This window comes from Oncorhynchus nerka, linkage group LG24 (genome assembly GCF_034236695.1).
Source record: "Oncorhynchus nerka isolate Pitt River linkage group LG24, Oner_Uvic_2.0, whole genome shotgun sequence".
In the NCBI taxonomy this organism is placed as follows: domain Eukaryota; kingdom Metazoa; phylum Chordata; class Actinopteri; order Salmoniformes; family Salmonidae; genus Oncorhynchus; species Oncorhynchus nerka.
In genome coordinates, this window is record NC_088419.1 from 45,624,346 (window position 1) to 45,650,058 (window position 25,713).

At 42.9% G+C, this 25,713-nt stretch overlaps 1 protein-coding gene across 2 annotated transcripts in view; it reads right to left on the reverse strand.

The window, feature by feature from the left end:
* LOC115108045 (forkhead box protein O3-like) overlaps positions 1–21,849 on the reverse strand; it is a 55,286-nt gene extending 33,437 nt beyond the window's left edge. The window contains exon 1 of one of the 2 annotated variants that reach the window (XM_029631940.2): positions 20,259–21,849. In XM_029631940.2, coding sequence (XP_029487800.1) covers positions 20,259–20,816 — 558 coding nt within the window. In that variant the 5' untranslated portion in view covers positions 20,817–21,849. Of the gene's footprint in view, positions 1–19,729; positions 20,238–20,258 lie in introns of those variants that run through there. The other variant, XM_065008925.1, reaches the window with a different exon arrangement.
* Between the last annotated feature and the right edge of the window lie 3,864 nt (positions 21,850–25,713).

The following is a 25,713-nucleotide window of genomic DNA, read 5'->3' on the forward strand; positions in this document are numbered from 1 at the left end:
GTCAATTCAAACAAGACTGAATGCAACGTTTCCACGGGACATGACAGTGTTTGTACCCACAATATGACGGGGAAAAATATTACCTACCTCAAGAGACATCTGAAAGCACATCATCCCAAAATACAGTGCATTCAGAAAGTATTCAGACTCCTTGACTCTTTCCAAATTTTGTTACGTTACAGCCTTATTCAATCTACACACAATACCCAATAATGACAAAGCAAAAACAGGTTAAGACATTGTTGCAAATCTATAAAAAAAAATAAAAAAAATAAAAAATCATATTTACATAATTATTCAGACCCTTTACTCGGTACTTGGTTCAAAATCAAATCAAATTTTATTGGTCACATATTGGTCACATACACATGGTATGTTAATGAGAGTGTGGCGAAATGCTTGTGCTTCTAGTTCCGACCATGCAGTAATATCTAACAAGTAATCTAACAAATTCACAACAACTACCGTATACTCACAAATGTAAAGGGACGAATATGTACATATAAATATATGAATGAGCGATGGCCGTGCGGTAGATGGTATAGCATACAGTATACCGTAATTGCTGGACTATTAAGCGCACCTGAATATAAACCGCACCCACTGAATTATAAAAAAATGTGTATTTTGTACATAAATAAGCCGCACATGTCTATAAGCCGCAGGTACCTACCGGTACATTGAAACAAATGAACTTTACACAGCCTTTAAACGAAACACTGCTTGTAACAAAAATGAAACAGTGGCCTACCAAGAAAGTCATTGGTCACTATCTTCCTCCTCCTGTGCACTGAAACCACTGAAGCCATTTCCTTCGGTGTCGGAGTTGAATAGCCTCAGAATTGCTTCATCCGATGTTGGATCGTTATCAATTGTCGCTCTCGTTACTTTCATCCGGAGGCAAATACCCCGCTGAGCTCATGCTGCCCCTTCAACACGCAGCAGTCCAGCCTTTCGAAACCCGTTGATGATAGTGGATTTTTTGACAATGCTCCACGCTGTCAGGACCCACTGGCAGACTTGACCATAAGTTGCTCTTCGCATGCGGGCCCGTTTTAGTGAAGGATTTCTCCCCACTTGTCATCCAAGCCTCCCACTGAACAAGGAGCGCCACCTTAAATGCACGATTTACACGGATGTCGAGTGGCTGCAAATACTTTGGGCCATTTCTTCCCTCTGAAAGCTTTTGTTGTCTTTTTGCACTGAGTCAGTTCCTCGCGCTGCTTTCCAACGTGCAGCAGCTCTATTTCCTTTTCCAACAGCCAGATCATTCGCCTTCAACTTGAAAGCTGCATCATCTGCATTTCTCTGTGTCTTTGCCATGATGAGGGTGACAAAATTACTACCGTAATCAGAATGGGAAGTTTGAGCGCGCTCGATTTACGCTCAGTTTTTTGGCAGCATGAATCTTGTGAAAGCGGGAAAAATCCATATTTAGCAGCGTCATTGTATAAACCGTGAGGTTCAAAGCGTGGGAATAAAGTAGCGGCTTATAGTCCGGAAATTACGGTATACATGTGAGATGATTAATGTAGGATATGTAAACATTATTAAAGTGGCATTTTTTAAAGTGACTAGTGATACCTTTATTAAATACATTTTTTAAAGTGGCCAGAGATTTGAGTCTGTATGTTGGCAGCAGCCTCTCTGTGTTAGTGATTGGCTGTTGAACAGTCTGATGGCCTTGAGATAGAAGCTGTTTTTCAGTCTCTTGGGTCCCAGCTTTGATGCACCTGTACTGACCTCGCCTTCTGGATGATAGTGGGGTGAACAGTGGCTCAGGTGGTTGTTGTCCTTGATGTACTTTTTGGCCTTCCTGTGACATCGGGTGCTGTAGGTGTCCTGGAGGGCAGGTAGACTGTGGGCAGGTAGACTGTGATGAAGCACCTTTGGCAGCGATTGCAGCCTCGAGTCTTCTTGGGTATGACGCTACAAGCTGTATTTGGGGAGTTTCTCCAATTCTTGTCTGCATATCCTCTCAAGCTCTGTCAGGTTGGATGGGGAGCGTCGCTGCACAGCTATTTTCAGGTCTCTCCAGAGATGTTCGATCGGCCTCTGGTTTGGCCACTCAAGGACATTAGACTTGTCCCGAAGACACTCCTGTGTTGTCTTGGCTATGTGCTTATGGTCGTTGTCCTGATGGAAGGTGAACCTTCGCCCTAGCCAGAGGTCCTAAAAGCTCTGGAGCAGGTATTCATCAAGGATCTCTCTGTACTTTGCTCTGTTCATCTTGACTAGTCTCCCAGTCCCTGCTACTGAAAAACATCCCCACTGCATGATGCTGCCACAAGTTGGAAATCTCAAATTCATCGAGAGGTTTGGAAGGAATCAGTGACAGTGGCTGTGTGGTCCCAAATCTGGGATTAAGGGGCTCTTTTACAAATGTAAATTGATAAACATTCAACATTGGACATGCTGTCAATGAAGCATTATTTGGTTATAATAGTTATATTGACTAACGTTAAGTCTGTCCTAGCTTGCTCATTGTCTTAAATCGAAATTACGGATTGCCTCTTTTATCCGCTTGTCGTCCCCTTATGCTGTAGTTTGTACATCTCAATTGTCATTAGAAACCACATTTGTTTAAGCAAGTCAGGCATATCAGCTGTTTTTTTACAAGGCAGTAAATGAGGCTGAATGAACTGTTTCGCTGCCAGACAAGGCTCCGCTGATAGCCAGGTGTAGCAGTGTTAAGGTGTTGGGACAGCTTTATGTAGGCCCTAACAGTTTGTGGGCATTGTTTGTCACCGTTATAGTGCAATTAATGTATTGTTTAGTGTTGTGTAGTGGCTTTGCTGGCATTTATTCCACTTGCATTTTTTTTTGCCCCACCAAGATTTACATGCTAAAATCACCACTGGATTACAGTATAGCTACAGTATGTCAAGGGGTGTGTTTTTTAATCTGCTGCAGAGTAATGCCAATTTGGCTGTTAGGAGGACAAACATGCGATAGGATGTTAGGCAGAAAAATATGCTGGTAGGACACGTGCACATGGAAGTCAGTGATTTCTGTTTACTATAGGTTAATGAGGCAATACAAAATGTGATGTAATGGGCCTAACGAGTGACTGCATCACAGTGTTGTGGCGTCACTACAGCCTGGGGTCCGACCGTAAGGCACTACAGAGGGTAGTGCGTACGGCCCAGTACATCACTGGGGCCAAGCTTCCTAGCATCCAGGACCTATTTACTAGGCAGTGTCAGAGGAAGGCCCAAAGAATTCAGGACTCCAGACAACCAAGTCATAGACTGTTCTCTCTGCTACCGCACGGCAAGCGGTACCGGAGAGCCAAGTCTAGGACCAAAAGTCTCCTTAACAGCAGCCATAAGACTGATGAACAATTAATCAAATGGCCACCCGGACTATTTACATTGACCCCCCCCCCCCCCATTTGTTTTTATACTGCTGCTACTCGCTGTTTATTATCTATGCATAGTCAATTTACCCCAACCTACATGTACAAATTACCTCAACTAACCTGTACCCCTGCACATCGACTCAGTACCGGTACCCCCTGTATATAGCCTAGTTATAGTTACTTTTTATTATTTTTTACTTTAGTTTATTTGGTCAATATTTTCTTAACTCTTTCTTGAACTGCATTGTTGGTTAAGGACTTGTAAGTAAGCATTTCACGGTAAGGTCTACAACATGTTGTATTCGGTGCATGTGACAAATAAAGTTTGATTTGAATTGATCCCAGACTGTGTCAAAACTGTCTGTGAGGTAGTAGGCTGGCGCACAATTGGCCCAGCGTCGTCCGGGTTTGGCCCGGGGGCTTTACTTGGCTCATCGTGCCAGCAGGCCGACTTCAGTCGTCAGTAGAACGTTTTTTTCATCCGACACATTGGTGCAGCTGGCTTCCGGGGTAAGCGAGTGGGTGTTAAGAAGCGCGGCTTCGCGGGTCATGTTTTGGAGCCTCTCGTGAAGCTGTTGGGGAGTTGCATAGATGAGACAAGATCGTTATCACAAAATTTGGGGAGAAAAAGGGGGTAAAAATTACAACAAAAACAAAAAAATGGTGATGTGACTAAAATGTAAGGGCATTTAGTTGACTAAAATGGCTGACAGTTATTGTCATTTTGACAATAACTAGACTAAATCCTAATACAAATGAAGACTTAATGATGTTTTAGTCAAAATGACTAAGACTAAATCTAAAAAGAGTTCAATAATTAACACTGCCCTATACCCATGCCAAACCATTCATTCTACCCCCATATTCCCCCTCCGCCAATCCCTTTTAAAACACCAGCACCCACCAGTCTGTGTGTAATTAATCAAATATGAGAATATGCATGTCTAAGTGAAGCACTGGGGTGAGGACCACAGGAGTGGACCAGGAAAGTAGAAGAGCGGAGCAGAGTCGACCTCAGCATTGCGTGACTTGTGCACATCACACTGCAGAGAGTTATATCACTCCAGACCAGGGATTTAAAATGACACATTATTCAGACGATCACCATGGCGCCACAGACTCACATTACACAGACGCTACTTAGAGAACTGGGGGGGGGGGGGGGCGAAAGAGGTAGGGCGAGAGATCATAGCCAGAGCTTGTGTGAAAACACAAACAATGACAGGTTCAGAGGGGAAGGTAGTAATTTGAGGGTCATTAAAGAAGCCTGTGCTTCTCCTCACGGTAGGCCATGGTCTCTATCCTGCTCCTGCCCAGTAACACTTCCTGTTAAGCACTGCTTATTTCCGGTTTCATATAAACAAACCAGCTAGGGGTGGACTGTATAGTCTCCAAGATATATGTAAACGGGGTGAATTGGGTCTCACTTGGGTCTCACTTGTTGCAACTGTTTGAGATGCACCATTTTTACAATAGGGCCCTTTGCTGCCTTAACCAAAATTAAGATGCATTCCCAAAATACATCTGTGTGTGTGTGTGTGTGTGTGTGTCTCCAGTGACGTAAACCTGGCACACACACACACACACACACACACACAGTAAGGTTTTCCACCTGCGCGTGCCAGTCTAACCACATCCCTGTCTTTAGTGTAATCAGTGTGTAAGGCATGATTGGAGTGATTGTTAGTGAGATCCTATCTGAAGCTTGGCTCCTCCACAGAGCACAGAGGGAACACACACACACACTATTGCCATCCATTTTGGGAATGAATCTTAATTTTGGTCGAGAGCAACAACAACAAAAAGATGGAACCGAGTCATGGAGATTAACAATGGGAGAGTTTTGCAAATAGAGAGCTGTAGGAGATTTTTCTTCATTTATTAGAGGCTACAGCAGACTTCAAGGGCTCTGCTTGTAGTGAGGAGAAGTGCTATGGGGGACAACTTGTTTTTGCTCACTTCACTGTTTTACATCTAGCCAAATGAGGGGGCTAGCAGTGTGTGTGTGTGTGAGAGAGAGAGAGAGAGAGAGAGAGAGAGAGAGAGTGAGTGAGAGCGAGTGATAATGAGTGAGCAAATGAGAAAAGGGGACAGAGACAGAGAGCGAGAGAGGGTACGCTTTCCCTTCAGCCAAGAACATGCTCTTAAAAATGTATACAGTGATCTGAATTAATCCAGAGAACATTGAATGATTGAGACGCAGCTTTGAACAGAGCAGATCAGAAGAGTGTGACATGGGTTAGAGCATAGGGAACATTGGCCTGACGACTCACACAAAATTATTCATCTTGTTCTGTCATTTGCTACATGGTCTGAGACTACCATCATTGAAATCATTTGTTGTTACGAGGGGCGTTGTACAAAACAAAGTCATCAGCAATTGGATCGTCTCTAACCAATGATGACATTTCAAACCACCGCTTTACCCACGTGTGTTCTGGCCCAACCCATCAGTTTCTTGACCAATCAGACTGCCCCGAATGTGCTCGCATTCGTTGTAGGGGGGTCAGGGAGGTACTCAGCTCCAGACCCATTGTGGAGAATAAACTAAAGTACGAGGGAGTGGTTTTAAGCTGGAGAAAGGAGCCTGGGTAGCCAGGCAAGGGAAAATTACTGCACTGAACAGTAAAAAATTACACTTTTTAATGCACCCTCGTCAGTCAGTTCAAATTGCAACAAATCGGGGGGTACTCACATGCACTGTACACAAAGAGCGAGCGAGCAAGAAAGAGAGAGGTATCAAACGGTCAGCTCTGTAAATGTCAAGCCCTCTCACTACCTGACCTGTCAATAAGAACTCATCATCAGTAAGATCATTGTCCCCGCCCCTCTTCAGCCATACACCATCACGTCAACACAATGGCATTATAGGCCTACTCTGCTACAGAAACAACAGTCATGAACATAGATGTAAACTATCAACTGGTAATGTAACATGCAGCTTGTCCCTGGGGCAGACAATTAGACGGCACCATTGATTAGAATGTGAAATAGAAAGTGAGTCTGTAATATAGATGCAGGCACACTGTTTAGAGTGTGACACTATTCAGAAGAGAAGGAGAAAGAAAGAAGCCCTGGAGCAATTGGTTCCTATAAACGAGTGCCCCTAACCCCCCAAACACCCAGAGTCCCTTGTATTGGGGGTCATTGCCAAAGGGCAGCTGTAATACAGCAATTTGGAACAAAGCTTGTTAAATTTACTCTCTCCTCTCCCTCCTCCTTTATTTATTTTGCTTTAAGGAGTCTTTACGAAGTTTCATGGATGGTGCTCCCTCAGCCAGGGTGCAAGCACGTGCAAATCCTATTTGTTTCAAACTAGGGGTTGGTTACATTTTTCTTACAACCTCGTTATACCTATACTAGCGTCCCATATCGTTGGTGGTTCTATGCTGCTGGTCTTATAGAAGCCATGACGATATGCTATCAACCTGTCACATTGCTAAATCACCACAGTGGCATTGCATTTAAATGCAATAACAATGAATGTCTATTCTATTGAAAGGCCTGTCTCTATGACTCCAGAATGAAATCCATCAGCCTGTCTTTTGTACACAAACACTGACAGCAAAGGGGTGCTGTCAGCACCATAACAACCTCCAAAGCATACTCCCATCCCATCTTCACAGAAAGACATCTGATAAAGGCCTAATGGCTTTTGTTCATCCCCTTCTTCCATTTTTCTCCCTCCCTCCCCAAGTGGCATCCTCCCCCCTATCTTGATAGGAGCACAAATAATTTTGGGGCTGGAGGATCCACACATATACCATGGAGAGGGAAGGGAAGTCCATTAAAATGACAATCACCATCTATCTCTGCTGGTTTATTGGGGTACGTTTTCATATACTGTATGCCCCCTGACCAAATGGAGGTTGGAGGTGAGGTGGGATGCAGTCTATGACAGACATTACTGCAATAACACAGTAATAAATGACTGTGACAAATGAATGGATGAGTTATTGTTTAATTGTACTTCAAGAATGATGTTCCCTCCTGCTTAATACAGCACACACACACACAAACTAATCCTAGAAAGTGGAACCAAGGTGAGTGTGTGCGTGAGGTGTTTTCAAGATAATTAACATGTGTCTGGAATGTACTACACAGTGCATATGTACGAACTGGAACATTGGGGGGGGGGGGGGGATTTCCTTCAAATACATTTGTGTGTATATGTGAGTTTTTATGCATCTGTTTATTTAGCAACAGTGTATGTACAGTGGCTTGCGAAAGTATTCACCCCCTTGGCATTTTTCCTATTTTGTTGCCTTACAACCTGGAATTAAAAATAGATTTTTGGGGGGGGTTGTAATCATTTGGATTTACACAACATGCCTACCACTTTGAAGACGCAAAATATTTTTACAGCTGCAAGTCTCTTGGGGTATGTTTCTATAAGCTTGGCACATCTAGCCACTGGGATTTCTGCCCATTCTTCAAGGCAAAACTGCTCCATCTCCTTCAAGTTTGATGTGTTCTGCTGGTGTACAGCAGTCTTTGATGATCTTCATATGGTGACAATCAGAAGAAATTCATTTACTCAATAAATGTTCCTTTCGATGAAGTGTCTTTATATCCAAAAACCTCCGTTTCGTTAGCGCGTTTTCTTCAGTAATCCACAGGCTCAAACTCAGTCAAAACAATCAGACAAAAAAAATCTAAATTGTATCCGTAAAGTTCATAGAAACATGTCAAACGATGTTTATGTTCAATCCGCAGGTTGTTTTTTTCATCCTAAATTATCTATAATATTTCAACCAGACAATAATGTTGGCAATATAAAAAGGTAAACAAGAAATGCACATGCGCCTGAAAAAAACTCTGCGACACGTTAGGGTCCACTCATTCAGACTGGTCTTACTCCCTCATTTATAAGAATACAAGCCTGAAACGATTTCTAAAGACGAGTGACATCTAGTGGAAGGCATAGGAACTGCAAATGGAGTCCTAAGTCAATGGATACTGTAATGGAATTGAATAGAAAACTACAAAACCAAAAAAAAACTACTTCCTGAATGGATTTTTCTCAAGTGTTCGCCTGCTAAATCAGTTCTGTTATACTCAGACACTTTTCTAACAGTTTTGGAAACTTTAGAGTGTTTCCTATCCAAATCTACCAGTTATATGCATATCATATATTCTAGGCCCGAGTAGCAGGCCGTTTAAATTGGGCATGCTTTTCATCCAAAATTCCGAATGCTGCCCCATACCCTACAAAGGTTAAAGGTGTTGCAGACTATGGGGCTTTTCAGAACAGGTGTATATATATACTGAGATCATGTGACACTTTTCCATTATTATTATTATTTTTTTCACTTCACCAATTTGGACTGTTTTCTGTATGTCCATTACATGAAATCCAAATAAAAATCAATTTAAATTACAGGTTGTAATGCAACAAAATAGGAAAAAAGCCAAGGGGGATGAAAACTTTTGCAAGGCACTGCATGCATGTGTATGCGTGTGTATGTATGTATGTATGTTTATCTCCCTGCTCCGCATCAGTGACATAACTGAGCCTGAGAATGGGCCTCTGCTCTGCAGCTGTTGAGGGGGTCTAGACTCTGAGCTGCCTGGCTGCTTGTTGCATCAGGCTTAAGTAACACAGGGGCCCAAAGTTCACTGGAGCAGCGCTAGGAACACAGACACACACTTTAACCACAAACAGTCACATGTACACACACACAGAGAAAAAGGCACACACACACACACTTACCTGTGCTTCAGGCATGTTTACAGGCCCTATTTTGGTCTCTCTCGCTCTCCCTTTGTTCTGCCATACCATAGCTACACTTAGCACACATTTCAACAGCAGCTCCAAACTTTGTGAAGTACCTCAACTCCTCCATGGAGTTGAAAGGAGACTTAGAGGTTTTGAAATTAAACTCTGACTTGCTATGCATGATACATTAAACATGGAAATTAAACCTTTACTGTTCTATTGTTGCGTGCCTTTCTTTGTTTGCTGAAATCCATACTTTATCAAATACAACCACCAACTGTTTCCTTGTTGAGATTCAATTGGCACATGCACATTCGTGCTGAGTTGACATCTTGGAGCAACAACAATGAAGAAAGTCGGTGGTTGTATTTGATTTTTTTTTTAAATGTATGGATTTCAGCACAGCGACTTCAAGGAGTCAGAGGTTCATTTAAAAAAAAAAAACTCTAGTCTGTGATCAACTCCATAGAGGAGTTGAGGTATTTGGCAACTCCAAACTAGACCTCTCCCTCCAGACAGGAGTCAAGCTGTTACATTCCCTGTGGAGCAACCATAGTCTACCCTGGAATTGTTAGCAAGAAAGACTGACTTTCAGTGGCGATTTTAGCAAGTAAATCTTGGTGGGGCAAACTCCCAAAAAATATACGTGGCATACATGCCAGCAAAGCCACAACACAACACAAAACAATACATGAATTGCACCATAACAGTGACAAACAATGCCCACAAGTTATTAGATCCTACATAAAGCTGTCCCAACAGCAGAGCTTTCTTTTCAGCACCATGGAATGAATGCTTACCACCACTACACTTGGTTATCAGCGGAGCCTTACCTGGGAGCAAAACAGTTCATTCAGCCTCATTTACCGCCATAGCTGATATGGCTGACTTGCTTAAAACTTCTTCAGGGTTGGTGGGTCCACTGCGGGACAGTTGAGCTAACATATGCTAATCGCATTAGCCTGAGTTTGTAAGTAACAAAAAAAAATCCCAGGACATAGACATATGTGATATTGGCAGAAAGCTTAGATTCTTGTAAATCTAACCGCACTGTCCAATTAACATTAGCTTTTACGGTGAATAACATGCTAATTTTTGAGGAGGAGTGCACAGTTTTGAACATGAAAAGTTACTAATACACGTTTGGGTAGTCTTGATTTTGAACAGAAATACAATGGTTCTTTGGATCAGTCTAAAACTTTGCTGGTGCACTACTGCCATCTACTGGCTAAAATCTCAATTGCACCTGGCATGGAATAATACATTATGCCCTTTCTCTCGAATTTCAAAGATGGTACCATTTTATTTTTTTTACAGTTTTTTTTCTCTGAATTATCTTATATCAGACCTAATGTGTACAAGTGTGGTTTCTACTGACAATTGAGATGTACAAACTATGACATAAGGGAATGAGAGGAGAAGAGGCTATCCTTAATTTTGATTAAGAGCAAGCTAAGACTGATGTAGTCAATATAACTATTTGTTCAGCACTTTTGAAATGTACAGCAACAGAAATCAGAACAAGGGTCGTTCTTATAGTATTCTTCCTGTACACCAAGTCAGTAAAGGGAGCATATAAGCAGACAATGAAAGCTCTTACTATATTCAATGATGTCATTTCTCTAAAACAGGCTATAGACTAGATGTGCACCACCAAATCAGAACAGTAGGCTGAATTATGAGGGGGAAAGGGACCAAATGGGCTCCTAACAGCTTACTACATGACATACACTTAGTATTACTTTCTTAGCTACACATCTCCCTGGCATATTCCATTATTAATGCAGCAGTATACAATACATTTTTGGTGAGACAAAACCACGACTCGTCGGTGAAAGTACTTTTTGCCAGTCCTGTCTGGTCCAGCAACTGTGGGTTTGTGCCCATAGGCGACGTTGTTGCCAGTGATGTCTGGTGAGGACCTGCCTTACAACAGGCCTACAAGCCCTCAGTCCAGCCTCTCTCAGCATATTGCGGACAGTCTGAGCGCTGGTGGAAGGATTGTATGTTCTTGGTGTAACTCTGGCAGTTGTTGTTGCCATCATGTACCTGTCCCGCAGGGGTGATGTTCGGATGTACCGATCCTGTGCAGATGTTGTTACACGTGGTCTGCCACAGCGAGTACGATCAGCTGTCCTTCCAGTAGCGCTGTCTTAGGCGTCTCAGTGTGGATATTGCAATTTATTGCCCTGGCCGCATCTGCAGTCCTCATGCCTACTTGCAGCATGCCGAAGGCACATTCATGCAGATGAGCAGGGAACCTGGGGATCTTTCTTTTGGTGTTTTTCAGAGTCAGTAGAAAGGCCTCTTTAGAGTCCTAAGTGTACATAACTGTGACCTTAATTGCCAACCGTCTGTAAGCTGTTAGAGTCTTAACGACCGTTTCACAGGTGCATGTTCATTAATTGTTTATGGTTCATTGAACAAGCATGGGAAACAGTGTTTAAACTCTATACAATGAAGATCTGTGAAGTTATTTTGATTTTTATGAATTATCTTTGAAAGACACGGTCCTGAAAAAGGGGCGTTTCTTTTTTTGCAGAGTTTATATACTTTTCTATTGTTTGCAAACTGATTTGTTACACGTATTGATTCTAAAATAACATGAAAAACAGGCAACAGGTGGGGCTCAAAACATGACCGACGGGTAATCACTGCTGAATTTTTACATTTCCCAACCTACTCATAACTGTGTTCAATGAAAGATGGATGATCTACATGACTGCACTAAATGTGATTGATTATCTACATCAGGGGTCTCCAACAGGTCAACCACGAGCTACCAGTAGCTCACCTATGAGTAGCTTGCCAAACAATTCGAAAAGTACATGCAATTTGTCATGTGTTCCATACCAAACTGTCATAAACAAATCTCACAAGTAAGCTCTCCACAATGAATTTCAATAGAAAACTTTTTAAAATAGACAAGATCCTGGAGAGGTAAATACCTGTCTATTTATGGAAAAATTGCCCTGATTAACTCCTTAGTCATATATCAGTTTACTCACTTACTTATGGCGTTGCCTACTCCTGATTATTCATTTTTCAAATCATATGAGCAAAACAATATGTTGCTTTATCTGGAACTCTAAACCAGGAAAAATCAAACGAGCCCATCTATATAATGAATATGAATAGGGTGGGTTGAGATTATTAAATATAAAAGCACTAAACCTCTCTCTAAAAGCTTCACTTAATCAAAAGTTTTACCCTAAATGGTTGTTGGGGAATAGTCAGAATTAGTTGGTAACATAGATAAGATGTTTTATATTCATTATATGCTTGTGAGTTACTTCTCATCAGAATGTTTATTTTTGTATAATACTGTTCGCCATTTGCAGTCATCTGTTCTCTGTCAGGACTAAGTTACTTGGGTCGCAGAGAGGGGAGAGGTCAAGCGTGTATCTCTTGGCTCCACAATGTCTGTGTGCCAGTCACTGTGTCTCTGTGATCTTGTCAAGGAGGGGGCATTTGATATATGCTTGTTGATAGGTTTTGTTTTATGGTTCTGAGAGCGAGAAAAGCACATCGTTTAGGAGACAAAGCTGAACGATAATTCATGGCCAATGCTGTCTGGCTATGTGTGTCTTTGCTATAAAGGATCTCAGTTGCAATGTGTAAGGACTCTCAGAGAATTCATTGATAGACACTGAATTGATCTGAGAGTCACAGGGTTGTGATGGAGCTCATATAATTAAAGATGGACTTTATGATAACTCTGACTTGTGTGTGGTTTGCTCTCATGATTTGGTAAATACAGGAAATTTCCACGACATGGTTCTCAGGTAGATTACTAAGAAAAGATCATCCAGATTGCCATGTCTCATTTTCGATTAATTGAAAATGATACTTTTTTCAAAGTATCTGTCTTTTTCAAGTAAACATTGCAGAGCTGGCTACAATTTCAATTTCATCCACCTGAAAAGATAGAACAAATATTACAACAAATATTATGGCTGAATTCAAATGTGCTGGTTGATAAAATACCTGTATTTATGGGAAAGATGTTTGAAAAGTGTATTTTGTTCATAAATTATATTGTAAATTGGAATGGTAGTTATCAGAATTGTACGGGAAGGTCTGCTCAATCCAAGAGTACACCCAGTTGATTAAATTACCCCAAAAATGGAGGAGGCAGGTGGCAGCAGGAGGGGATGTAGGGAACTGGTCTGTCTGCCCAATATAAAGGATCTGGCAGAGGAATAAAAAATAGGAAAGTATTCCAGTTTCATTTGAGGACCAGGATGTTGACAACTGTGCCATACAGATTGCAAAATAGTTGGGAAGAGATTTTTGATGTACCAATTCCCTGGTACAGGGTGTATGAGTTGATATATAACAACATAAGATTCAAGACTTTGTGCTCTTCAGCTAAAATTATTATATTGAATTCGTGCCACCAACAAAATGTTGAATATTTGGGGCATAAAATCATCGAAACTCTGCAGATTTTGTTATGAGGATACAGAATCAATAGACCATTTATTTTGGTATTGCCCTCAGTAGCCCGTTTCTGGTCTCAGGTTGAGGAATGGCTGAAAATGCATAGCATTGATCTAAAATTTACCCTAGAAATAGTACTGCTAGGAGATCTGGAGAGACCGGGTCAGTCAATTACTCTTAGTAAAAATATTTATCTTCAACTCGCAATCTGTGGATTCTATTCGAATAGGATAGAAATTGTACGTTAAACATCACAGCATAGTTGAAAGATATATGGTGCAAAGAAATCCGAAGAGGGGGGCCAGCAGAGATAGGTGGGATGGGCAGTGGGAGCGGAGTTGCTGTGCGGGAGATAGAATGATGGTCAAAGATATTTAAATAAAGTCAAAATAAAACATAATAAAAAGTATGTTTGAATGACACCGAGGGGCAGTGTTTTTACAACTAATGCCGGTTTGCCTGAGGCGGATGCCATGCAGGTGTTTGTACACATGCATATACACACACTATCATTCAAATAAACGCATACAAGAACACACACATACATGTAATAGTGCCAGACATGCACACAAACATAAAGTAGGCATTGCTGTTATGATTTTTATTTCTCTCTATATATATATATGCATTGTTTGCTGTTTTCTCCTGTCTTTTTCTTTTTTCTCTTTAGTTCATTTTCTTGGTTGTTGGTGCATTGGAGGGGTTCTTTGGGATGGGGAATTGAACTAATTGTATCTTATTTTTATTTTTATTCTTAGGGGTGGGGGCTGTGGGAGGAGTCTCAAATGGTTGAGGGACAGCTATTGGGGAACTGTGGGGGGGATCTTGGAGAGTTCATGTTCATGTTTTTTGGCCTGGTGGGAGATCTGTCAACGTGCCCTTGAGCAGGGCATTGACCCTGGATGCTTCTGTGTGTCGCTCTGAATGAGAGTCTATTGGATGACTGGTGTGATGTAGTTGTTGAGCGGCTTCACTGCAAGTATATTTTATGTTTTGGATATTCAATAAAAAAAATCTCACAAGAATCCAACACCGCATGCTCACAAACAACTGACATTATACCACCCCTGCTTAGCCACTATTGGCTTAAAAAGCCAAACCTAACACAATATTTGCCAATTCATTTCCAGCAATATCACCCGTCTGTATGTGTGGTGTGCGCATTTGTCTATCACTCCGTGTGTAGCCAGTTCCGGCGCCGACAGAGATGGCCGCCTCGCTTCGCGTTCCTAGGAAACTATGCAGTTTTTTGGTTTTTTTTACGTGTTATTTCTTACATTAGTACCCCAGGTCATCTTAGGTTTCATTACATACAGTTGAGAAGAACTACTGAACATAAGAGCAGTGTCAACTCACCATCAGTACGACCAAGAACATGACTTTAGCGAAGCGGATCCTGTGTTCTGCCTTTCACCCAGGACAACGGAATGGATCCCAGCCGGCGACCCAAAAAAACGACTTCGTAAAAGGGGGAAACGGAGCGGTCTTCTGGTCAGACTCTGGAGACGGGCACATCGTGCACCACTCCCTAGCATTCTTCTCGCCAATGTCCAGTCTCTTGACAACAAGGTTGATGAAATCTGAGCAAGGGTAGCACTCCAGAGGGACAGAGACTGTAACGTTCTTTGCTTCACGGAAACATGGCTCACTGGAGAGACGCTATCGGAATCGGTGCAGCCAGCTGGTTTCTCCACGCATCGGGCAGACAGAAACAAACATATTTCTGGTAAGAAGAGGGGCGGGGGCGTATGCTTCATGGTTAACGTGACGTGGTGTGATCATAACAACATACAGGTACTCAAGTCCTTCTGTTCACCTGATTTAAAATTCCTCACAATCAAATGTCGACTGCATTATCTACCAAGGGAATTCTCTTCGATTATAATCACTGCCGTATATATTCCCCCCCAAGCAGACACATCGATGGCTCTGAACGAACTTTATTTGACTCTTTGCAAACTGGAATCCATTTATCCGGAGGCTGCATTCATTGTAGCTGGGGATTTTAACAAGGCTAATCTGAAAACAAGACTCCCTAAATTTTATCAGCATATTGATTGCGCAACCAGGGCTGGAAAAACCTTGGATTACTGCTGTTCTAACTTCCGCGATGCATATAAGGCCCTGCCCTGCCCTCCTTTCGGAAAAGCTGACCACGACTCCATTTTGTTGATCCCTGCCTACAGACAGAAACTAAAACAAGAAGCTCCCACGCTGAGGTCTGTTCAACGCTGGTCCGACCAATCTGATTCCACACTCCAAGACTGCTTCCATCACGTGGACTGGGATATGTTTCGTATTGCGTCAGACAACAACATTGACGAATACGCTGATTCGGTGAGCGAGTTCATTAGAACGTGCGTTGAAGATGTCGTTCCCATAGCAACGATTAAAACATTCCCAAACCAGAAACCGTGGATTGATGGCAGCATTCGCGTGAAACTGAAAGCCCGAACCACTGCTTTTAATCAGCGCAAGGTGACCGGAAACATGACCGAATACAAACAGTGTAACTATTCCCTCCGCAAGGCAATCAAACAAGCTAAGCGTCAGTATAGAGACAAAGTAGAATCTCAATTCAATGGCTCAGACACAAGAGGTATGTGGCAGGGTCTACAGTCAATCACGGATTACAAAAAGAAAACCAGCCCAGTCACGGACCAGGATGTCTTGCTCCCAGGCAGACTAAATAACTTTTTTGCCCACTTTGAGGACAATACAGTGCCACTGACACGGCCCGCAACTAAAACATGCTGACTCTCCTTCACTGCAGCCGACGTGAGGAAAACATTTAAACGTGTCAACCCTCGCAAGGCTGCAGGCCCAGACGGCATCCCCAGCCGCGCCCTCAGAGCATGCGCAGACCAGCTGGCTGGTGTGTTTACGGACATATTCAATCAATCCCTATCCCAGTCTTTTGTTCCCACATGCTTCAAGAGGGCCACCATTGTTCCTGTTCGCAAGAAAGCTAAGGTAACGGAGCTAAACGACTACCGCCCCGTAGCACTCACTTCAGTCATCATGAAGTGCTTTGAGAGACTAGTCAAGGACCATATCACCTCCACCCGACCTGACACCCTAGACCCACTCCAATTTGCTTACCGCCCAAATAGGTCCACAGACGATGCAATCTCAACCACACTGCACACTGCCCTAACCCATCTGGACAAGAGGAATACCTATGTGAGAATGCTGTTCATCGACTACAGCTCGGCATTTAACACCATAGTGCCCTCCAAGCTCGTCATCAAGCTCGAGATCCTGGGTCTCGACCCCGCCCTGTGCAACTGGGTACTGGACTTCCTGACGGGCCGCCCCCAGGTGGTGAGGGTAGGCAACAACATTTCCACCCCGCTGATCCTCAACACTGGGGCCCCACAAGGGTGCGTTCTGAGCCCTCTCCTGTACTCCCTGTTCACCCACGACTGCGTGGCCACGCACGCCTCCAACTCAATCATGAAGTTTGCGGACGACACAACAGTGGTAGGCTTGATTACCAACAACGACGAGACGACCTACAGGGAGGAGGCGAGGGCCCTCGGAGTGTGGTGTCAGGAAAATAACCTCACACTCAACGTCAACAAAACGTCAACAAAAGGAGATGATTGTGGACTTCAGGAAACAGCAGAGGGAACACCCCCCTATCCACATCAATGGAACAGTAGTGGAGAGGGTAGTAAGTTAAGTTCCTCGGCGTACACATCACAGACAAACTGAATTGGTCCACCCACACAGACAGCATCGTGAAGAAGGCGCAGCAGCGCCTCTTCAACCTCAGGAGGCTGAAGAAATTCGGCTTGTCACCAAAAGCACTCACAAACTTCTACAGATGCACAATCGAGAGCATCCTGTCGGGCTGTATCACCGCCTGGTACGGCAACTGCTCCGCCCACAACCGTAAGGCTCTCCAGAGGGTAGTGAGGTCTGCACAACGCATCACCGGGGGCAAACTACCTGCCCTCCAGGACACCTACACCACCCGATGTCACAGGAAGGCCATAAAGATCATCAAAGACAACAACCACCCGAGCCACTGCCTGTTCACCCCGCTATCATCCAGAAGGCGAGGTCAGTACAGGTGCATCAAAGCTGGGACCGAGAGACTGAAAAACAGCTTCTATCTCAAGGCCATCAGACTGTTAAACAGCTACCACTAACATTGAGTGGCTGCTGCCAACACACTGACTCAACTCCAGCCACTTTAATAATGGGAATTGATGGGAAATGATGTCAAATATATCACTAGCCACTTTAAACAATGCTACCTAATATAATGTTTACATACCCTACATTATTCATCTCATATGTATATACTGCACTCAATACCATCTACTGTATCTTGCCTATGCCGCTCTGTACCATCACTCACTCATATATCTTTATGTACATATTCTTTATCCCCTTACACTTGTGTCTATAAGGTAGTAGTTTTGGAATTGTTAGCTAGATTACTTGTTGGTTATTACTGCATTGTCGGAACTAGAAGCACAAGCATTTCGCTACACTCGCATTAACATCTGCTAACCATGTGTATGTGACAAATACAATTTGATTTGATTGATTTGATACTTTCCCCAAAACCTTCTCAATTCAATGTTAACTGCAAAGTAGGCTTACCTGGCAGAGGTACTGTATTAATGAGTAAGTATATCATTTGTATCTATTATTTGCTATTAGCAAACTTTGTGACATGAGTAGCAGCAGTACAGAACCATCGCTAGACCAGCACATTCTTCACTCCCTAGACCCACAATTAAATGGCCAGATGCCAAATTAAAGGGGAATTACATTGAAAAATAAATATGTTTGTTTTCTGTCAGACCAGCACATTCCTCAATAGATACAACCTCAATAGATACAACCAACAAAATATATTCTGATCTGATTTAACCATCGACATGGAATTTCATTTTTCCTCTATGAACAATTGTAATTTTGAGAGCGAAAAAAAATATAAACAATCTAAAACCAGGAAAAATAAAACAGAAAACAGAATTTTGGAAAATATTTTTAAAAAATTAAAAAAATCACAGATTTTAAATTGGCCCCCTTAGAGTTGTTTATTAGCCATTATTTTTTACCGGGTATATTAACAGAAAACATAGTGCACTACTTTCTCTTGTACACAAAGAATCCGGGGAAGAGTTGCAAGGGAGAGGAAGAGAAGAATGTGCCTAATTGAAAGCTAGAAAAAAAAGTGACATACATTTTTTTTTAAAGTAGCTCTGATCTACATAATGCAAATATGTTTTTTGGCACTCTATTTGCCTATGCATGTGTCAAGAGCCTTGAATGGGAAAAATGTATAATTGATATCCTTCATAAGACATGACCCAGAGTCTGCTGAGTGACGTCATTCAGTGAGAGGAGAGAAACCAACAGGGATTATTAGGATCTGCTATCCAAATCTACTCAACAAAGCCAGCTCTCCCATCTGACCTGTATGAAACCTAAGACGACAAATTAACCACTCTGTCCTGGACTCCAACTGACAGTGAAATCACAAACTGAACGCGGGTGAAAACACCATGGTTGCCTTGTTGAACACCTGCCACTAAAGCTGGTCTTTAGTTTCATTGGATATTTTCCTAATGTCAGTAGCCATTACATGTTGATACCTTAAAGCTGGTGTCGTTGGTTGTCTTATATTGAACTACATTGTCCTGGCCGGCTGATTGATCTGTGTGATTGAAAAGCAGAATTACAGAACTATAAAAGGCATAGCCATGGGGGATCATGTAGTAACGACATCTGTCCATGCATCCTCTTCCAGTTTTTTTAATGTCCACTGAAACATGAGTACCCTACCCACCAGGCCCTCCAAGCCCAATATTCCATGAGCTGCACATAGGCCTACTCCAGCTGCCCCCTTTGCCGCCTGAGCACAGATAACTCATCCCCTCGTGAGAATATATGGCCTTTTCGGTCAACGAGGCAAGTTCCACGGGCCCCGACACAGTGAGTTTTGATCCATGACATCATGCGTCCCATCCCTCGGCACTTTGCGACCATAGCGTCCCCATTGAAGGTAGTCTTACCCCAGGATGTTCACCCGAGCCCGCAGCATTCCAAGTCGTTATGTAATTCCCCAACGGCAGTTTTAACAACATTGATAGTAGGCCTACAGTAGCCTACCTGACCCAGAGGATCACAGGCATTAGCCTAAGATGTACAAAACAAATATATAAATATAATTTTGAACTGACTGTCTGGCTGGAGCTGGTGCCATTGACGTTGATGGCCATGGAAGTGGCATGTTGTTCCTCTTCGTCGTCCTCTTCCTCTGGTATAATGTCAGTGTCGTTGCTCTCTGGTTTCCCAGCATTGGACTCGGGTCGGGGCAATGGTCAGGTGCACAATCATGTTTTGTTCTTTACTCTTAAATGTTGATTAATTGTAGGACTGTACAGTCTAATGATTTATGTAGCCTAATTGTATCAATCTCTGTGCGTCGTAAACTCATTTGATTAAAGTCTCTCTAAATAAGCTACAGACAGTCCGGAATCACTTGCTGATACAAAGTTTTGTGTTGTTTTTTGTTTTTCTCAATTCCAAAGGCGGGAAATAGAGAGAGAGAGAATGACAGTGTGTGTGTATGTTTATAAACAAAGCCAGGGAACATCCAAAAGCACAAACTCTCTAGACATGTGTTTCTTGTTATTGTTTTTGTTTTGATGACAGGGGAAGGGAGGAAGGGGGAATGAATGAGGAGATGAGGAAAACGTTTGTGCTTACCTTCCACCCAGCTGAGCTGTTACTGTCACCTTTGTCTTTGAAGTACGGCACACATCTCACCATCCACTCATAAATCTGAGACAGAGTCAATCTCTTGTCTGGCGTGCTGCTTATGGCTTTCGTTATCAGGTCAGCATATGAGAGATTCCCCCACGCGTTTCTGCGCGACGAGGACTTCCGTGCAGTCTGCGCCCCCGGGCTGCTGGTGCTGACTGTGCCAGAAGTGGCTGTGGGGGACTGGGAGGGGAGCGGGGAGCCTCCATTTTCCTGTCTGGACAGCAGTCCTTCGGCCGTAGGGCTGTTGCTGTTCTGGTCGTCTGCTCCCAGGCTGGAGCTGGTGCCATTGATGTTGATGGCCATGGAAGTGGCATGTTGTTCCTCTTCATCGTCTTCTTCCTCAGGTATAATGTCAGTGTCGTTGCTCTCTGGTTTGCCAGAATTGTACTCGGGTCGGGGCAACGGCCATGTGCACGATCGTGGCCGTTTTTGTGGCTCGAAGTCTGGGTCTATGGCCACGTCCAACTCAGTGTGAATGCTGGGGGCTGGAACCTCGGCCATCTCTCCTTCAGTCACTTGCACGTCCCTGCTGCCCGCTGATAAGGTCAGTAGATAAGTAGTGGAGAGTTGTCAAATTCGCATTCCATGAATGCGCGCCCCAGCCTTTGTTGCTATTCCAGACCAGCAGTCCCCAAGGGTCACTATCAACTCCGCGTGAATTGAGAAAATCCTCTAGTAGCAAAAAAAAAAGCACCGCTATGCTGATCAGGATATATTTTAATCGTATTACTCGTGGACCATTATAAATGTCTTAGCACCATAACTATTAAACGATGACTATTCTCCCTGGCTCCATATGCAAGCCACAGCGACTTTACATTTGACAATCGCAACAGTTCAAAACGGGTTGCTGCATATTCGTCGTATTTCTCCTCGCCTGCATATTCGTCGTATTTCTCCTCGCCTGGAGCAATGTTGATAAGAACAGTACAATGCCTACAGTTCGTTCACGAGTAATCTACTGTGTAGCCCGAGTTCGTTCATCAATGAGCGGATTGCACATTCCTACCTTGCGCGTTCAAGATCAAATCCCGCATTGATGCAAGGCAAGTGAATACACCAATTTGAACCTCCTCGTCAATTGCCACGGAGAACCTGGTAAAACGTCATCACACTGAAGCTGTACGCCACGGATAAAAGCGTTCAGTCACTGCGCGCTATGGTGATGGTAGAGATTAATTCCTGCATAGTCCTATCCCTCCTGTCATTGCTGCCATCTTGCCAAATTCCCTTTCACTCTCAAGTCCCTTTTAAAATGAGTCTGGATACAGGAACGCTGCGTATTGTTGTCAGTGAGGATCATAAAACGAAAAGGAACGGAAATTAGAATGCTATCTCCGTTTCTCAAAAAGTCGCCTTTACTGACGAATGCAGCTCAGTTGGTATGGAAAACGAAACGCCACATCATACTCGCGATCTCTTCTGCTGCACACATACACACATATCTATCTACTTAGCACATTCCGTCATGTGACAGCCCTCAACAAGCTCAAAGTTATACAGCAACAGCAGCAATAGTGGTGGCTAGATAAGACTAACGTTACCACTGTAAAGGCCACCCCTTCCGCCTTTTAAAGAGACACCCTCCAAGATACAGTAGCCTATGTGCGCGCAGGCATATCCAGGCAAGCAGTTTGTGGAAGGGACACATGTCCTGGCATGTTGAGGGATCCAGAAATAGACAGACAGATCATAAAAATATTATTGTACAATGATAAGAACACAAAGAAATTCAACGGTGGATAGAGGACATTTACATTGAATTCCAAATAATGATATTGCTCCTTTTGGAAATATAATTCATAGACTAATGACAAAGGCTACATTATGACAATAATTGTTAAGGTATGGTTGACATATGTAGCATTATTTCCACTTCCGTTGTGGTGCACTGTTAGAATGTAACAACTGACATAGTCCTACACATATGTAACAATTTAGGCATATGCAAGTAGGTGTTTGTTTTCCTTGTGTTGGGTATTAGCCTATACTTCATTCATAACCTAAATGACATGCATTCTACCAAATATTATAATGAAATAGTGAAGTCTTTAAGTCAAGTTAAGTCATTTTATTTTAATGACAGTATCTTTAAACCTTTAATAATCCGTGAGCATGGGTGTCAATCAATGTGGACAGCACGCGCAGAACACGCCCCCTTCAAACCAGATCAACCTCTTCAAACACATGACGTCATTCATAATGAAGAGATACGGTAATACATGCTATGGTTATCTGTCCTATATGTGATACTTCGGAGTGGTTGCCCCTCCCCTCCCACCTCCAAGACCGTACCAAAACCGTACCAAAACACCAGCATTAGTCAGCCTCCATACGTCTTTGTTCCAGAGAAGATGTTGTGTAAAGTGCGCGTCCACCTTGCAGGGACACGCGCTCTCGAGTTATGTACAGGAATGCGCGCATTCCACCTGTGCGCAGTATTCATCAATTAATTTTTGGAACGGATGGCATTGATTAGGAATGGATAACAATCCTACATACGAAATCAGACAAAACACACACATCCTGCAAGGTATTGGTTGTGTTATGGCTTTGAATTTTACATGGAAAACATCGACACTATTTAATTTATAATTATAACAAACGAAGTACATTCACATGCATGTATACTGACTATTTCAATTGACTGACTTCCTTCTATGAACTCAATCAAATCTTTCAAATTGGTGCATGTTGCGTTTATATTTTTGTTCAGTATACAAAATGAACACAAGAACGAATGCACAAATGCAGGCACGCTCACATGTAAACATGCTCCTCTTTGTTCCTCCTGTCCCAGCTATGTATATAAAGAGGAATGGCTGATACAGCAGTTTGGTGTCTGCAGTTAGCTACTGCAGTGGAGGGTTAAAGACACACTCCAGCTATATTTGAACCTTTCCTGTTGAAAAACAATATCCCAAGTATAAATACAGTGATGTACATCCACTTAAGGGTAAGAAAAATACATATTAAGCAAAATAGTGTTTTTAGACTGCAAACTTCAAGGAGTATGCCATTCAAGGAGTTAGTCTGATGCTCTTATGTCATCGGCCTCCCCCTTGCTTGCGAGAAGGGCTCTGACCCAACTTGGTACAATGTCTTTGGGCATCAGAGAGAGGAAAGGGACACAGGAGGTGGATGAATGAATGCTTCTGTAGGCTGTTCTAAGAGAAGAGAGAGAGAAAGAGAAAGAAAACAGGTGGAGAGATAGGTCAACACAGGTGGAGAGATAGGTCAACACAGGTGGATAGATAGGTCAACACAGGTGGAGAGATAGGTCAACACAGGTGGAGAGATAGGTCAGTGACAGAGTTGCCCACCCGGGGTGTATTCAAAATGAACACATCACAGCAATGTCAGATGTGTTGCCTATTAATGTGAGGCTGTGTCATTCATTTCAGGCCAAGTACATGTATACTGTAGCTGTTTTAAGTATGTAGTTTAATTCTCTCCTGTCACTTCTATCCCCCTTCACCTGAGATGCATACAACAAGACTCGCGGCTTGCTGCGAAGGCCTGCGGCGAAATGTTTGTTTTCAACAGAGTTTGTTCAACGTTTTTAACTGACATTACTCACCACATCACAAAGACCTCCATTCAGTGCCCCTAAGAGAGCGAACACACCAACAGGATTGTCGGTCTACAGAGTAGGGGGCCGTTTGTTTAAGTGCCCTCTGCGCTGTGTGTTATAGGGTTAACATACTGTCGGTCTACAGCAGAGATGGGCAACTTTGATGAGGGTGGGGGCCACAAAAAAACGGAACTCATCATGAGGTTGCCGCAGTGGCTGTGGGTCCCCCACCTTGCGAGCAAAACATTTTAGTGGTCCCCCTCATGATTTCCTGCAATTCTACACATTTTACCATAAGGTGGAGACAAATATTTGCAGTTTTTAATATGATTAGCCCCACCGCGGTCAATAAAATCGACCATCCTTACTGTAAGATTAGATAGCTGGCCGCTAGACTAACTTACCAATTAGCTGATATGGGCTAATTAAGTGACTGCTGATGCACAACCACATTTAGAAATTGCACCTTGTGCATTATATTATTCTAACTCTCAATAGTAAATTGAGACCCCTACTGACTTCTCAAAAAAAACACTATTTTTTAAAAATGTGTCCGCAGGCCAACAAAAGAGGGCCGCAAGTTGCCCACCCCTGGTCTACAGGGTACTGTAGGTGTACAGCAGGGGCCTACGCACTTAAAACAGCTATATTAGTGACTCTTTCTCCACCCCTGTGTGACATCCACCCTTTTATCTTGTCCCCTACTACAGTCAGTGGCTAGTGTAATGTTGCATACACAAAAGAGGGCTACCATTTATGTTTCTGCCTGATGTTTTCCCAAACATTGTAATGCTCTGATTGGATTAGAGCCCTCGGAATAGACCGTGATTGATTTTCACTTAATTGAGAGTTATGGTGGAATAGACAGCTAACAAACTGACAGTAACACACCAAGACACAAACACATGCACGCCGAAGGGGCATGCACACACACACACACACACATACACACAATTCCAGTGGCCTCTAGATATGTACCAGGGAGCTGGCACAAATACGATGATCATATGATCATAACGTTCCCAAACACTACACAGTACACACACTTTAAAACTCAATGTACTACACTGCATTAATACTGTGACATGAATTGCACACAATTTTATGCCAGGTGGCTCAGACTACAGGAGTCTTGAGGGCAGGAAGCCAAAATTGCGTGTGGTTCTGTAGGTGTACTGGGCACTTCACTGTTACTGCTTCACTAAGACAAGGTAGGTTGGCCCATGCTGGACAGGCTATTGTGCGCTAACAAGATGACATCATTAGAAGCAATAATAACTCATCTTTGTCATCACTTACCCATCATTTGCTGCCATCGTGTGGTAGAAATGTATAAAGTCAGCCCAGCATTTCAGTCGGTTTCTCTCTTCAGCTCGTTCAAGCCATGCCTGCCATTTGAATGAACCCGGAGGCATCCAACACATCTAACATAAAATAAAAAGTAAAAGTCAGGGGCATTACCAGAAATGTGTATGTCATTTTTCATAATACATTTGCATTTGACATTTTAGTCATTTAGCAGATGCTCTTATCCAGAGTGACTTACAGTTAGTGCAACCACATATCACGGGCATAGAAAGTACATTTCTTCTCAGTAAAGTAGCTAGCATTAGAGTCAGAGCTAGAAGGGGGGGGGGGGGGGGTCAAGATGAGGAAGAGGATTATTTAAGATAATGTTAGATGAGGTAGTAATAAAAAAATGTGTATTTAATGTATTTCTTTTGCTCAATCTGATTGGGTGGGCCTGGCAGGGCATTTCTATGCACCTGAGTTAAGTTATACCATGTTTTGCCTTTGCAGTTTCATCCCTAAAAAGGCACAAGA